The 15,736-nt window shown below is 40.0% G+C and overlaps 1 protein-coding gene across 1 annotated transcript; it reads left to right on the plus strand.

The window, feature by feature from the left end:
* The first annotated feature begins 7,336 nt into the window (after window positions 1-7,336).
* shha (sonic hedgehog signaling molecule a) lies at window positions 7,337-15,374 on the plus strand. Its single transcript, XM_038297996.1, has 3 exons — window positions 7,337-8,043; window positions 10,850-11,111; window positions 14,615-15,374. Exons 1-3 carry the CDS (start codon window positions 7,732-7,734, stop codon window positions 15,283-15,285), a joined length of 1,245 nt encoding a protein of 414 aa, XP_038153924.1. The 5' UTR covers window positions 7,337-7,731; the 3' UTR covers window positions 15,286-15,374.
* The last annotated feature ends 362 nt before the right edge of the window (window positions 15,375-15,736 follow it).

Genomic DNA, 15,736 nt, shown 5'->3' on the forward strand with positions numbered 1-15,736 from the left:
ACTTATCACAAATAGCACATGCAGTAGTTTGGGTAGTATGGCTGTGGGGTATGGAGTTAGATCGGTTTAAATTTTGACAAATACACATATGTGATTCATACATATACAAAAATACATTTGTGTACCGAGGCACGTCAAGGGAGTCTCAAAAATCCAGACACAAATGCAGTGAAGTTTAAAGACCACTGGTACTTTGGAATTTAATTTATCATTTTGTATGGACCAGAAATACTTTGGTGAATCTTGTTCTGTGCATGTGTGGATCTTGTGTGCTTGCGACAATCATTCTGTGCGTCTGTGAATCTTGTCCTTTGTGTGTGTGGATTTCTTTGTGCTTGTGTGAATCGTGCTGTGCATGTGTGGATCTTGTCCTGTGCCTGTATGATTCACATATGTGTATTTGTGAAAATTGAGAATGATCTAACTCCATAGTTGGGCTTCTGTTGGGTGTATTGGAGGATGCTCTTTTTCAGGGTAGATCCACAAAATAAGTGGTCCTCCTAATTGTCAATCATTCTAGTTATATGTTTACGTAATGCTGTCCTATGTGCTCGTCTCCATTTTCATTTACCGGTGGTGAGTCTGACATGGTGGAAAAATTCCAAATCGTCTTTTAGAAAGTCAGCTTGTATGAGTGATCCAAACAACAACCTTTAAACAGAGCATGCCCTTTTTCCAATGAATTCATAATCCAGAGCCTATTTTCCAAAGGACAGACTGTTTATGATTAATCCTCCCTACCTGTGTTTGCTTTCATGGAGTTCACCCTTGTTTTCCATCATATACGATCATTACTTGCTAAGCACTTTAATCAACATTATTGTTTTAAAATTGCTATGCAAATAAAATTGACAAAGGTACTCACAAATGTCATCTTCCATCGAAACTGGTGAGTTATTCACTCTACATTTTCCTGTTAAAAATGTCCTTTTCTGACAAGAAAACAAGCACTTTTGTAAATACTGTGGAACATTATAAGATGATCATGGTAAAGGTGCTACGATATTATTCCATATATGGTGGTACTTCCCTGTTTTCCAAAAACACAAGCTTTTGTTTTGAAAAATACATTTAAAATGTACTTGATGCTGCTTTTATGAAAATGGTGTGATTCATTTGTTTGATACTTTTGTTCTGGGTTTTCCAGCTTCTAGCCCATTTCAGATGCATGAAATGATTCATTTTTAAACATAAAGGCTTCATAATAATAATAACAACAACTCATCTTGCTCATATTATCTGATAACAACCCTTAAGCACAGACATATCTAAAAACAGACACGCGTCCTTCCCTCTGTTTTCCGCCATCCTTGCAAAAGACTGTGAAGGTGTTGCACTGACTTCACCTGGAGCTCAAAAACCAGCCCCCTTTTCCTCTGTGCTCTCTCAGTGCTCCCTCCCCTCCCTCGGAGTTCACCCTGCCCTGCAGTTCAAAGTGGTTTTGCCTGTCTAGCCTTGGCGTTTAATGTTTAAGTATTGGGAGCGGCTGGAGAGTGCAAATAAAATGCCTTTACAGACTCCGGGGCACGCTGAGGGCTGTGATTCCAGATACTGTATTGTGAAATTCACATTGTGGCTGACAGATTAGCTCCAGGGCACCTGTATCTCTTGGGCTGAATTGTTACTTTCTGCTTCCACATAAAGCTTTATGCGTGCAACTTAGATAAACCATTGAGGGGAAGACCATTCAGACTTTTTTTGCTGGCACAAAAGAGGACACATGTTTGTGGGATTGATAGCTACCTGCCTGTGTTGTAAACTGCCTGTCAAATGTTCAAAACGGGATAAAGCTCTGAATGTGGGCCCCACCTGGGAGCGAGAAAAATCACAATGAGTTGCGGTGAAGAAGGCTTTCCGATTGACTGAAAGAAAGGAAACCCTATTTGCAGCGAAAGGAAAACAGCACAGCAGCCTGACAGCGCTTAAATGTTTTGTGCGTGATTATTCCGTAGTCCTAATCCGTCTAACAATGTTACAAAACATTCAGACAGGAGGAGGCTTTAAGCAGTAATTGGGGGGACTTACTCTGGTTAAACTCCATCAAACACTCCTGGTTGCATCGAGCTCGTGCTTGATCGGGACTGTGGTTCGCAAAATCAAACATGGGCGTGGATTTGGTCTCAGCAACAGCATATCTATTAATTCCTTTGAATGTCAAGATGAAGAGGTAGGATTTTAAGAGGAAGGGAGTGTAATGGAGGTGAGTATTTCTCAGAGCAGGTAGCGGCACAGGTGAAGTCTGGAAGGTTATTTTAAGAAAGAGAGATATAAAGATAGCAAAAAGGGATTTCTGTCAATGGGAAAAACCTCTTAGGCTCTTTAATATGACTTGTGCAGTGACCTCACTCCCTCAAGAACTATGTCACAAACTGGACTTTCTTTTAGTTCTTTTGCAGAGTCGTTATAAATGAAACTTTTTTTTCACACTGTCTTAAAAAAGAAGTGTTCCTGTATAAAATTGTATCACATTCCTAAAGGCATGAGGTTTTTTGTTTTGTTTGGGTTTATTTTTCACCATCATACCTGTATTTCACATTGTTATGTAAAAAGGTCTTTGTCGTCAATGAGTTCCTAAGTCTCAAGAGAAACTCTTGTCTAAATAATGGATAAAATAAGTAAATAAATTGTGCAGAGCCACTTATGTGCATCCTAAGTGTGTCACAAGACGTTTAAGGTGAGACTAAGAAACTATTTGAATCAAACTGAATGAAGATATCTTCTACTGATGTATTTGTTCTTAATTATCCATCAAGGAGGGTGAGATGTATACATTTGCAGCTCCTCCAGAGTCACCATGGGCCTTTTCTGATTCTTATCTGCCTCTTTCATTTCCGAATGATGGTGTGATGTTCTCAGTTCACAGCTTACCTAACTCCAAATTTTACTTTGTGACCTGCCTGTTCATGGGATTTTATTTGTGGTAACAGTGTAGCAGGAGCTAAATATAAACACCCATCCACTTATTAAGACTTTGATTAGCAAGCAAAAATTAAAGCATTTAACATTTCCCTTCCACATTATGATTCTGCACTACTTTATATTAGTCATTTAAGCGGTCTAGCATATAGCCATTGATTTCAAAGTTATTTTGTCTCATTTTGTCAGTTTCTTATTTTTAAATTTATATAAATGTAAAAATATATATCTCAAATAACTCTCATTGACCAGACTGGTTGCTATCTAATATGTCTGCAGAGATTTCCTTTGTTTACAGTATTTGCTTCCAACTCCATTTATGTTTCAAACCCTTTGCTGGTTGTTCTTTATGATCCATTATTCGTTGTAATTATTTACATTCAGCATTACATTGCTTTGTCAATGGATTGTTTCTAAATAACCCTTTTTGGTTTTTAGTATCCACCTTTTCATGGGTTTTATTTTGCCTTACATTTTCTTTTACTGAGTCCTACCAGAGGTCTCCTCTGCAGGTTTTAGACATGCATGTGGCTTGATGGGTCCTGCCTTGCACCTGAAATGGCGTTCGGATCAAGGGAAAAACAATGCCTCCAGTGCTGCTCAGGCCATCTTCAGAACTGTGAGTCCTATGTTTGATCAGTCTGTTCACAGAACCATCTGGTTAGGAAAACAGTATTGAGAATATCAATAAAAAAAACCAAGCTGAACCTACCCCTGGAAGACTTTAGGTGTCAGATGCTGATTTTTTGGGGAAAGGAGACGATGATAACAATTTTACTGAGCAGCAGGTATTCTTACCTCCTCTGATTCCCACAAGCCTGGCACAGGCTTGAACAACACCAGACTGGAGGTCAGCCAGAGCTTGTTTTAATGAGACTGAAGCCACACCAAAGGCTGCTGTACTTGTCGTCACTTCAGAGCAAACGTGCCACGTAGTCCATGTGATGAGAGCCAAAGTTGGCCCAAAACAGTCCTCTGCCTGTAATTACTCTTTGTTATCAGACTAATCTTTTTTTTTTATCCCTGAAACGGTTTTAGACATCTATACCTGTGTGTCTTAAATGCAGTCAGGGTTTGGTTTGATAGTGCTTAACAATGTAAAATAAGACTCAAGTGGTTTTGTGTTGAGAAAAAACTGCTTTTCAACATCGCTGACTGATATCTAGTCTAGTTGAGCACATGAGGAAACAGCACAGGTGCAAAATGAAGGACATGGTTATGTCTACTTACCATGGCTGCACTCCCCTAACCTTCATCTTTACAGTAACTTTCAAAGTATTTTCACCCCTTTGACTTTCCCATGTGTCATATTACATTCATGAAAAGTGATTACTTTGATTGGGATCTGATATGATAGATTAGTACAAGGTATGGAAAATACATGTCCTATAGTGTCTCATTTGCTTTAATCCATTTAATCAGTCCTCAATAAAATAGTCTCTAGACAGAAATCCAAAGCTGGGTAATTTTATATAGCATCAACCAAGCCATCCTATGAAGGTCTCAGAGGTTTGCTAAAGAACTTAAAGTGAAACAAAAAACAAACAAAAAAATAACATTCCTATGGAGATCAAAGTATATGGGTCAAAGAAAAAGTTGTTGAGAATTTTAGATCAAGGTTAGGTTATAAAAACGGTATTATGAGCTTTAAATATCTCACTGATTTAAATCCCTCGCTAGAAAATGGGAAGTTAAGAGCACATTTTAAAAAAACAACATTCTGAAAATGGATTGGTCAATACAACAAAAAAATTGGTTGAGTTTCACCAATCTGGTTGGTAGTTATGTGTCCAACCAATCTTTTTGTTAAAACGACTAATCTAATTTTGTAGTGTTTTTAACCAACCTATATTAGTAAAAGGACAAACCAATACAAATTGCTCACTTTCACCAAAATATTGGTTTAGCGGTTTAGCAGCTTTAACATCCAAGGCCAGGACTCAACCCAACAAACCAGGGCTCAACTATAGGGCAAACTCATAGGTCCAAAGCTGCTATAAAGGATAACATGTCCCCGTATTTATTACTACCTAATACTAATGTAAAAACCATGGTTAAAACCAAGATTTGCATGCTGTACATGAACAGATCATTGTGATCATTCTCCACCTCCATAACTATTACACACAGCACTTGACCACAGCCAAACAGTCAGATTAGTAAATGATAAGTAACCATTTTATTGGTTGTTTTGCTAACCAATTAATTTGGTTGATCAAAAACCATTGGCTTGGTCAGTTTCTGACCAGAATATACACTTAAAAAAATTGTGCAACTGCTTTTGGCCTTTAGTTAATCATGTTTTGTTACTTTAACACAATTGTTTTATATCCTACCCTGCTAACATGAAACAATTGTGTTTAAATAACTAAATATGATTAAGTAAATGTCAAAAATGGTTGCATTATTTTTTTCAGTGTAGGTTAATCTAACCAGTTTAACCAACTAGATTGGTTGTTTTTCCACCCAATCTAATCTTAGAGTGTACCAAGATATAGTGTTCAACTAAACTGACAGGCAAGGCAAGTAGAACATTATTCTGAGAAGCAGCAAATAAGTCAACAGTAACTCTGGAGGAATTACAGATATTCATGCATTAGGTGGAAGAATCTATTAGCAGGACAACTGTTAATCATTCACTCCACAAATCCAACCTGTATGTAAAACTGAAACAAAAGAAAAAATGACATTAATTATGCTTACCACAAGCCATGTAGGGAAAACAGCAGCCATGCAAGTCACATAAAACCAATAAATCAAACTTTCTGGTTTCTCACTTAACAGTTGAAAACAAACACTGTATTCCCTGCAATCCCCACGCTAAAGCACGGTGATGGCAGCATCAGCATGAACATATCATCCATGCCTTTTTGCTGGATGTCAACCATAACATGAAGCTAGAACTGAACTCTTAGAATGGCTGAGTTAAAGTATAGAATTAAATCAAAAAACCTATGGCAAGCTAATTATGTTTTATTCGTCTCTTGTGAACCTGACAGTGGCATGACTCTGACCCACAGCCCTAAATGTGTACATTTTCTCAGATTCTTATTCCTAAAGGGATTTGAACAATAAATGATTTTCCATCCACTTCACTATTGTGCTGCAGTGGCGGTTCTAGACCAAATGTACCAGGGGGCCAGGAGGGGGCCAGCATTGTTTTCATGGGGCGCAGAAAAGCATGAAATAAAAAACAGGGCAAGGGATTCAAATATATTAAGAGAGCTGCATGAAGAAAATTTTTTTATTCAATTAGGTTTAATTAAATTTCTATGTCTTATTAGGTCAATATATATATTAATAATTTAGGAATTTTACATATTTTTGACTTAATTTAAGTAAAAATGACGTTTTCTGTCAAATCTGAATTAGAACTCAAGAAAAACTGATAAATTCAGCTGCAAAAATGAGTTTTGTTTTTCGTATTTGTTTTGAAAAAAAATATTTAGCAGATGAAAACTGGGATTCTATTTCAATACCACTGAAGCTATCACCTTGTTGTTTTTAAATAATTAGTAAAACAGAATTTGTAAAAATAAATAAGTAAATACATTAAAAAAAGAAAAGAAAAGAAATAGATCCAAAGGACCTACCTATCAGTAACCATGTCTGTTCCAGAGCATATCCAGTATTATGTCTTCGGTACAGGGGCAATATTAGGGGCCAGGACATGAGCTACATGGGCACTGGCCCCTGTTGGCCCCTGTCTAGAACCGCCCATGTTGTGCTCTATTATACAATGTTTGAATAAAGTGTGAAGGTAGCTTGGTTCATTCTGGGGTTAAAATTCAAGCCTTTACTGGTAGCCTAGGTCATGTTGTTATAGTGCGTAAAATGGCCAGAAATAGTGCGCACTATGAGCGCAAATATCGAACTATTTCAGAATTCTATTAACTAGTCGATATTTGACGTGTATCAGAACAATAAAGTTAAATGAAATAAGATTACTGGGAATTTTCGAGACTTCTTATCTAAGAATACCTTCCAACGGTTTCTCTGCGCATCTTTGCGCATAATTTTTTGTTTACATTTTATTCTAATGGAATGCTGAATCCTGTCGTTTCACACCCAAAGCGACCTCACCGATTCACCGTACATGTTAAACGGCTTAATTATTGCAAGAGACGGATGCCAAGTCATCTAACGCAGGTATGCGCACTGCGCGTCCACGAAGCTCTCCATGCGGAGAGTTGCTCCGGCGCGCACACATGGAGAACTTCCACAGATTTCAGATCTGAGTCCAGTACTTTGCAAGTTTCTCCCTCTGCTGTGAAAAAGCTGGAAAGCGGGAAGCCTGGAGACGCTTTGGTTCATAATTGATGTTTTCCCAAGGAGGAGGAGCCAGCTTCCTCCATGAAGGGGAGACTAACCGTAAGGTGGGAGAAATCCTTTTTTTTTTCCAGATTTTTTTTTTCTTTTTTCAGTGGGATAACATCAGGAGGGTTTGTCTAGGCGAGCCAATTAGGTCCCACCCCTGCTATAGATCGCTGCTATAATACAAAGCAGTAAAAGCGCTCAGCTCACACAAGCGACTGCAGTTTTAACCAGAGATCCCGTGGCTTTTAATTCTCTCACTACTTTTCTTTTTTTTTTTTTATCCTCTGTCAATGTGCCCCGTTACTACCGTCTGACTGAGGCGCTCATTTCCGCACCTGCCGCGGTAAGACACTAAGAGAAGCGGGTGGAAAGAGGAAAAAAAAGAAGAGAGGAGACAAGGACATCGGAGGCTTTGACAAAACAGCAGCAGCGGTTCCTCGTTATTTCTTTCTTTCGTTTTTTTTTTTTTTTTTTTTTTTTTTTAGATCTTTTTCTTTTATGTTTAACATGCATCAGCGCTGGACCACAATCGCATCTGTGGCTCTCATCTGCTTGTCCTTGGTGTCCTACGCGGTGGGATGCGGACCGGGCAGGGGCTACGGCAGGAGGAGACACCCCAAGAAGCTGACACCTCTGGCGTACAAGCAGTTCATCCCCAACGTGGCGGAGAAGACCCTGGGGGCGAGCGGTAGATACGAGGGCAAGATCACACGGAACTCCGAGCGCTTTAAAGAGCTCACTCCCAATTATAACACAGACATCATCTTCAAGGATGAGGAGAACACAGGAGCAGACAGGATGATGACTCAGGTAAGCGCACAGAATGATTATATATATATTTTTTTCATTTTCCTCCTCCACCATCAACGCGCACTGCAACAGCCTCGCTGTCAGACTGATTGCGCACGTTAGCTGAAGTCTGAACTCTTCACACTGAGCCTTTTAACTTCACTGTAAATGCAGATGCGCTCCGATGCACCAGCCTGGGACTTTCTCGTATAGAAATCCAGCTGGAGGAGTGATGTGCAGGCGGACAGTCAGGACACTCGGCCTTCATTATTGTGACAGTGGATTTGAAATATTAATGCGCACCCCACCACCCCACCTCTATCTCCTCATATCTATATTTGTATCCGAATGAGGCTCGATTTGAGAGCCCTGCAAAGCCCCATTCTTTGACTCCTTCGCTGCTTCTGGATGATGATGCGCTTCAGACATTTCTTGCACCTGGGTCGTGTGGTTTGTCTTTTGCGTAAGGCGCACAGGGGTGCAGCGAAAGATGTTGCATTTCTTAAAGGGTGGGGATCCATTGGACGTGCACCGGTTGAGCGTTTTTTTTTTTATAACGGTAGATCTTATTGTGAGATTCGATTCCTATTTCCAGGTCTGCAAGATACCGCATCTCTCCATCCTCACTTTTATAATGCAGTGCCTGGTCAGTGATGAAAAAACAGGTTGCTTCGGGTTGATATCGGCTCAGGGAGAAGTGCGACGTCGGTGGTGATGGTGGCGACGGTGGCGCAGTGGAGTCCCTGAACTCGTGCCTTGCACCATGCATGAGCTCCGATGAAATATTCACTGCGCGCGGTCTCTGTCTTCTCCACACACACACACCTCTAGCTGTAAGTTTCCTAAAGATGGGGATTAGGAAATTACAGGCCTGGGAGGATGTGTTTTTTCCAGAACCGCATCATGAGGATGAACTTCAGGGTTCTTTGCATCCTTTTTCAATAGCAATTGAAATTGTGCAGAAAGTTTGTCATTGTTCCTCTAACCACATCAGAAATCTAAGATGGAAATAGTTAAAATTATTGTATGTTTCTGCAGAATGATGCATTTTTTTTGTTGCAGTGCTTGAATATTTTTTCTGGAAAGTTCCATTGGTACACCTCACACATTAATCAGATAAGCTGTTTGGTACTTTTTTAAAGTTAAAGTAGCAATCCTGGTTGCCTTCTTTCCCCCATTTGCAGTACTTAAACCCATACAACGTGCTAGTGGCTGCTGATAGTATAAGCCATGTGCATGGCAATTAGCCAGCGTTGTTTGCGCTGTCCAGTAGTTCTGCGCGCATTGATCCACATAACTTTACGCACGAGAGCGCACGTTATTTATTCTCAGTTATCATATTATTTAGAAAATAGATATCCTGCGTTAATCACACAGACAGTAGTTCGGATAGTTGTACTTTAGAATAAATAAATCAGTTCATTAAAGTCCAGCCAGGACTACTGAATTACAAGCGCACAATCGTCCAATTCATCCCCAGGAAAGTTAATAGCAGTTGCGTTTAGTCAGACACTTTTGGAGATAAACAAATAAAGTGATGCTGAAACTTTCACTGCGACTTTACTGTTCAGTCTTAAAATAATACAAAAAGAATAATAACTTAGATCAACTATTTAAGGTATTTCTTTCTACTGGGCTCCTATTTGGTTTTCTGGTTCTTGGATTAAATCGCCTTCAAAGTGGATATTGATGTAGTGTGAAAATCTCTGCTTGTGAGTTGGGAAAATAAATGCGCCCCCGGGCTTGTTTGCACTGACAGGTAGCTGATAAGTGTTTCCTCTAACCAAATCATTTGTGAAAAAAAGATTAAGAGGCGGGCTGCTGAACAACTCGCCCCTCTGGGGCGCAGGTTTGTAAGGCTCCCTGCTTGGCTTTGCTTGATGCATGGTGGTTTAGCAGAATTTGGCTTGATTTGCGGCACACGACCTGATGAATTAATAAACAGGGTTCAAGCTTTTACGGCTCTTGACTCGGACAATCCACACTTTTGTGAGTCCCCCCCCCCCCCCCCCCCCCCCCCCTCTAAACGGTTTTTTTTTGTTTTTAGCACATTCTACAAGTGTGGTTCACTTATAAAATAGATTAAAGCTCAATTATATGTGAAACCTCAAAAAACTTGAGTTTTCCATGAGGCTCTTCTGATATTTCACATGTCTGTCAGCAAATAACACCTCCACTTAAGGAGGCATGACACGTTTTCCAGGACTATGCAAGAGGGGAATAATGAAAGTTTCCCTCCGCCCTGTGTCTGAAAGGATTCTTTGTGATGTTTTATTTGACATACTGAGAATAGTTGTCCTGGTGAGGGCCAAATATCTTTACTGAGTGCACAGACACACATACACACACATTTTTAGGGAAGATGATCTGTATATCACCTCCAAAATCAACTGTTCATTTTAATTAAACAAATTGTGCATTTATGATGTTGTTCAGATGGCCCATTTTTGTAAAGAAAAAAAGGGTGACTTTTCTTGCACCTTCCAGAGACCAAAGACCCATATGATATAGGGCCAGTGAAGCGAATGCAGTGCTTTATCCATATTTCATGAGCAGCTTTCTTACCCGAGCTGTGCCCTCTGACGCCACTGCTCACACTGAGAAATGCAAGCTCAGGATCTGAGCTGCAGTGTTTTAGCACAGCTGAGAGGATTTATGGATTCAGGTGGAGATGGAGAGGCTTCCCTGAGTCCAAACGCTCATCTTTCATTGCTATTGTTAACAAAAGTATCAGTCTTTGAAATTAGAGTGAAGGATTTGCATTTCATCGTATTTTAAATATCTGCAATAGGTTCAGATCATTTACCTAATTCCTGCTTTCCTTCAGAGATGCAAGGACAAACTGAACTCTCTGGCCATCTCTGTCATGAACCAATGGCCCGGGGTGAAGCTGCGGGTCACAGAGGGCTGGGACGAGGACGGACACCACTTCGATGAGTCCCTGCACTATGAGGGCAGGGCGGTGGACATCACCACCTCGGATAGAGACAAGAGCAAGTACGGTACCCTGTCCAGACTCGCTGTGGAAGCTGGATTCGACTGGGTCTACTATGAGTCGAAGGCCCACATCCACTGTTCTGTGAAAGCAGGTGAGCAGGGGAAAATCAAACAGTTTTTCAAACAGGTGGAGGCTTGTGATGATCATGATATAGCACAGAAAAAACAGCTTTTATCGAGCCCCTTTAGAGTGGTTTGTAAAAATGTAAATTATCAACAATCAATGTAATTTAGTGAAACTTGACTTTCCTCCAAATATAAAGCATCTTAGATTGTCTGAGCACTAGCGGTGGAGGTCAACTCACAGTTTGGCAATATTTAACATGAGAGCTGTGAGGTGTACACTGGCTGTAAGTAGAAATAAGCTAATGGATCCTCAAAAACAGCTGGGGCTCAGGAGGCTTTTCTATACTTACCAGACTGCCTTGCAGAGGATAGTGAGGGGAGCTGCCAACATATTGTACTACTGATTAACTCTGGGTCTGTCAGAGAGTTGATCAGGTGCTGATCTAAAAGGTTTTCCAGAAGTGTGGAGGCTACTGTAAACCATAGGGTGGCTCATCTATCCTTACAAATGTAACAATGAGGTCCCCTGAAGTCAGAATTAATGTTTGGGAAAGTTAGAGGTTATCAACTTGCATAAGGCTGCTATATAAAGTAGTGAAATGTATAAACCATTCAGACATTCAGAATGGAGTATATAACAGTACAAGCTCTATTTTTTGACTTCACAACAGATAAATAGAGAAATATGTTGCTATTGTCAGGTGAAGTCAACAGTAGTTAGCAAAACGACTTCCACAAAAGCTGGTTTTCTGTCCTGCGACTAAAATGTGCTCAACTTGGGTGTGACATCATTCCCAGGTCAAAGGTCTAACTTCTGACACAAATCAAATGCGCAATTGAACTACATACAATATAAATATGATGGTGCAGTGGGGGTGGGGGGACATGTATCAGAAAAGAGAAAAGGGGCTGCTTAAGCTGTATAGGTTCTAGTGTTGAAAAGGACATAAGATAAGAATATATGAAGCTGCAACTCATATATAGACATCATCTCTTCTCTTATCACTGTTTTTTTATGGGTCACGTAGCTCAGAGTGCAATTATGTCACTGGGTAACAAAGCAAAACAAAGGAATTGTGTCTGGTACAATTAAACTTGTTTTCCCATTGAGCTGTCCAGTCAGGGAAATATTACAGTTTTCAAGTAATCATGACTTTATTTGATCACCTTTAAAAATCTCGACTACCAATCTGCACTTTATTATTGTTCTACTCATATTTTTCCAGGAAAAAAGTTTACGATCTAGGACATCTTTATTCATTTTCTAAAAAAGAATTTTTTCTAAATTTTAAGTTTTTTATTTTGACCACTTTATAAATAAGGCTACATAAGATTGCAGCATATGGATTTAAATCTCCTGCAATGATAACAATTGGAAATCTTGTGCTTGATTTATTGTACCTGTTGTTGAAAACAAAGGGTGAAAACAAAAGCAGCCTTTTATGCAAGAACCAACATAGTTTTTTTTTTTACAGTTAGCCATCAGTTGAAGCTCAGTGGGAAAAGAAAATCCTCCTATTTTCTATAGAGACCCTGCAGAGAATAGAGGAGGAAGCTGAAAAAAACCCCATAGAGTCAGAAAAAGGAAACCCAGTAGCCAATCTGGTACAACAGGGAGATTTAAAATAAATAAATAATTTATAGAGGTTTGCCTTTTTATATATTAGTACAATTGTGTCTAGTCAGTGGCCAGAAAAACCATAGGATGACTACTGCCCCGCTTCACCTTGGCCTATGTTGTTTCCTAGTAGGAAAAACCACTGCAGTCTCATCAAGGCTGCAGGCTTTAGTAAAGAGATGTAGAATCACAAGAATAATAAGCAAAAATATTGTATATCATTAAATTATATCACAGATGCATCATAGAAAAACATTTTTTCTTCAGATCTCACTTTGGTTTACCAAAAGTTCTGCTTTTAATCTATCTTAGTGTACCATAACAGACCAGGCTTCGATTGCGTGATGCTCAGGTTGCCTTTCTACTAGCAGATTAACCGTTGCGCTTCTCTCTGGCCAAACGTTATTGATAAATCCCTTATTTCTCATTCCACTCACACTTTCTGAGATCACAGTATGCTCCTGGACGGCAAGTCATCAGGGGTCATGCGACTTTACAGAAGGGATTTGGCTGAACAATGTTGGCAAAATCTGGTTTGCAGTTGTCACCTCATTTCATGCTCGGGGACCTTAAAAGAAGATTAAAAGCCCCCAAATTCTAAGTAGGAAAACCACTCTTTTTTTTTTTTTTCTTTCTGCATGATCCTTAAAACTGGTATGTGAAGAGCTCCACCAAGGCCAAAATTATTGTCATCAAGACTAACAACAAAGCAAGGAGAGGTGGTAGACAGGGTGGTGGTGAAGGGGGGGGGGCATTGATGTTACACAACAGAAAGCATTTAAGAGTCCGGGGGCACTCATTTAAATTCAAATCTACAACTCAAGAGGCTTGGAAAAGTGGCTCCACTGGGTAAATAGTAGTTGTGAGTCGCCTATTTGTGTGAATTGTCACATGGAGGTTTCTGCACCTGAGTAAATATGGGGAGAGAAGCTGGGAAAAGCGTGAGTGTTCTTTACAGAGAGCAGCTTCATCCACGAAGCTGATTTAGAATAACAATGCTTTTTCTTTCTGGGGCTTTTTTTTTTTTTTTTTTAATTAAGGGTAGATGAGGCCTGGCTTTTAGGGTTTTACAAGCCAATCCAATCCACATCGGACACCAAGGAGCATGCAAGGCATCAACATGCAAAATGCATACAGAGACACCAAGATGTGTGAAGGCTGAACAAAATTCAGGAGGAATTATCCCTAGAGGAGCTTTTGAAGGACATTTATTGTTTGACTATGTTTTCAAATTCATGAAAAAATGTAGTTTCATGCCAAGATACATTTGGCATAAGGGGGCCCAAAATATGTAAAAGAGCAAAAAAAAAAACTTACTTATTTCATAGAGTTTATACCAAAACTTTAAGCTTCAGGTTATAAACAAACCCACTCACAATTAGTATTTACGTGCATGCAGGACATCTAACATGTGTGAAAACTTGATAAATCTCAGAAAAGAATGTGCTTAAGAGTTTTAATGATTGCTTTAAGAAAAGATTCATTTTCTGTTTTTGTTTTTTCCACAAACCAATTATGAGTGTGCAAAATGGCCCAACAAGGTGTGTGAAAGCTCAATGACTTCAAGGGAAACGCCCTGGTTGGGAGATTTTTAATGATGGCTATAATATGACTTCAAGCTTTCACTTTTTAAAGAATCATTCACGTTTCATGTCAATCTAATAACCTAAACATCTGGCTTAAAGCAAGTAAAGATGCATTTGGGCCCATCAGGATATGCAAATGGCTAAAAATATAAGAAATATACAATGACTTTGATATTACTTAACATTTTCTGATTTCACTATATATATATATATATATATATATATATATATATATATATATATATATATATATATATATATATATATATATATATATAGTTAAAGAGATGACTGATGAATCTAACATGAAGTTTCACTCCATCAGAAAACTCGGTGGCAGCAAAGTCAGGCGGCTGCTTCCCAGGCTCCTCCACGGTCACCCTGCAGGATGGGACCCAGATGGCGGTGAAAGACCTGCAGATGGGCGATAAGGTTCTAGCTGCGGACGGCCGTGGGAACCCGGTTTACACCGACTTCATCATGTTCATCGACCGAGACTCCGCCACCAGCCGGACCTTCTACGTAATCGAGACAGATTCGGGCCAGAAGATCACCCTCACTGCCGCGCATCTCATCTTCGTCGCGCACGAGAACTCCACGCAGTCTGCGGTGTTCGCGAGCGACGTGACACCCGGACAGAAGGTGTTCGTCCACGACGGGGAGCGGGATCGGCTCGTGGCTGTGAACGTGAAACGGATTTACACCCAACAGCACGAGGGCTCCTTCGCACCGGTGACGGCGCACGGGACCGTGGTGGTGGACCAGGTCCTGGCGTCCTGTTACGCGGTGATCGAGGACCACCAGCTGGCGCACTGGGCCCTGGCGCCGGTCAGGATCGCCCACTGGGTGTCCTCGTCGCTGTTCAGCTCCAGGCCTAAGGTCAGCGCGCACAGCGAAGGGGTGCACTGGTACTCCAAACTCCTTTACCAACTGGGGACGTGGATCTTAGACGACCACTCGATGCATCCACTGGGGATGTCAGCATATCCAAGCTGAAAAAACCCACAGGAACAGAATAAGACTCGAGTACATTCGATCTATCCAGTAGAATGACATATTAAATAATAATAAAATCAAAATAAACGGAAAAAAAGGACTGTGGATGAAAATTATTCAGGACTTTCAATGATGCTTCCCCTTCAGAATGATGGCCTTAAAAAAAGAAAAATCTCTTTGAATAATTATTCACGTGAACTCTTGCTGGTGTCAAGAAAAGGATGTGAACTGATGCGTAGAGAAATTGTGCAAATCATGTTTGTATATTCAACTGCAAAAAAATAAAGAAGTCAAAACAAGAAAAAAAGAAGATACAAAAGTGAAAAAAAATGGACAGAAGAGTCACTATACATGTGCAACTGACTGTTCATTTTGGGTACAGAAAAACTCGCGGTTCAATAATTATAGTTTTACACAGAATGTAATTGTTTGCAGCCGCATGTCATTTGGT

Source organism: Cyprinodon tularosa, unplaced genomic scaffold, assembly GCF_016077235.1.
Source record: "Cyprinodon tularosa strain WSP-4 unplaced genomic scaffold, ASM1607723v1 ctg4, whole genome shotgun sequence".
In the NCBI taxonomy this organism is placed as follows: domain Eukaryota; kingdom Metazoa; phylum Chordata; class Actinopteri; order Cyprinodontiformes; family Cyprinodontidae; genus Cyprinodon; species Cyprinodon tularosa.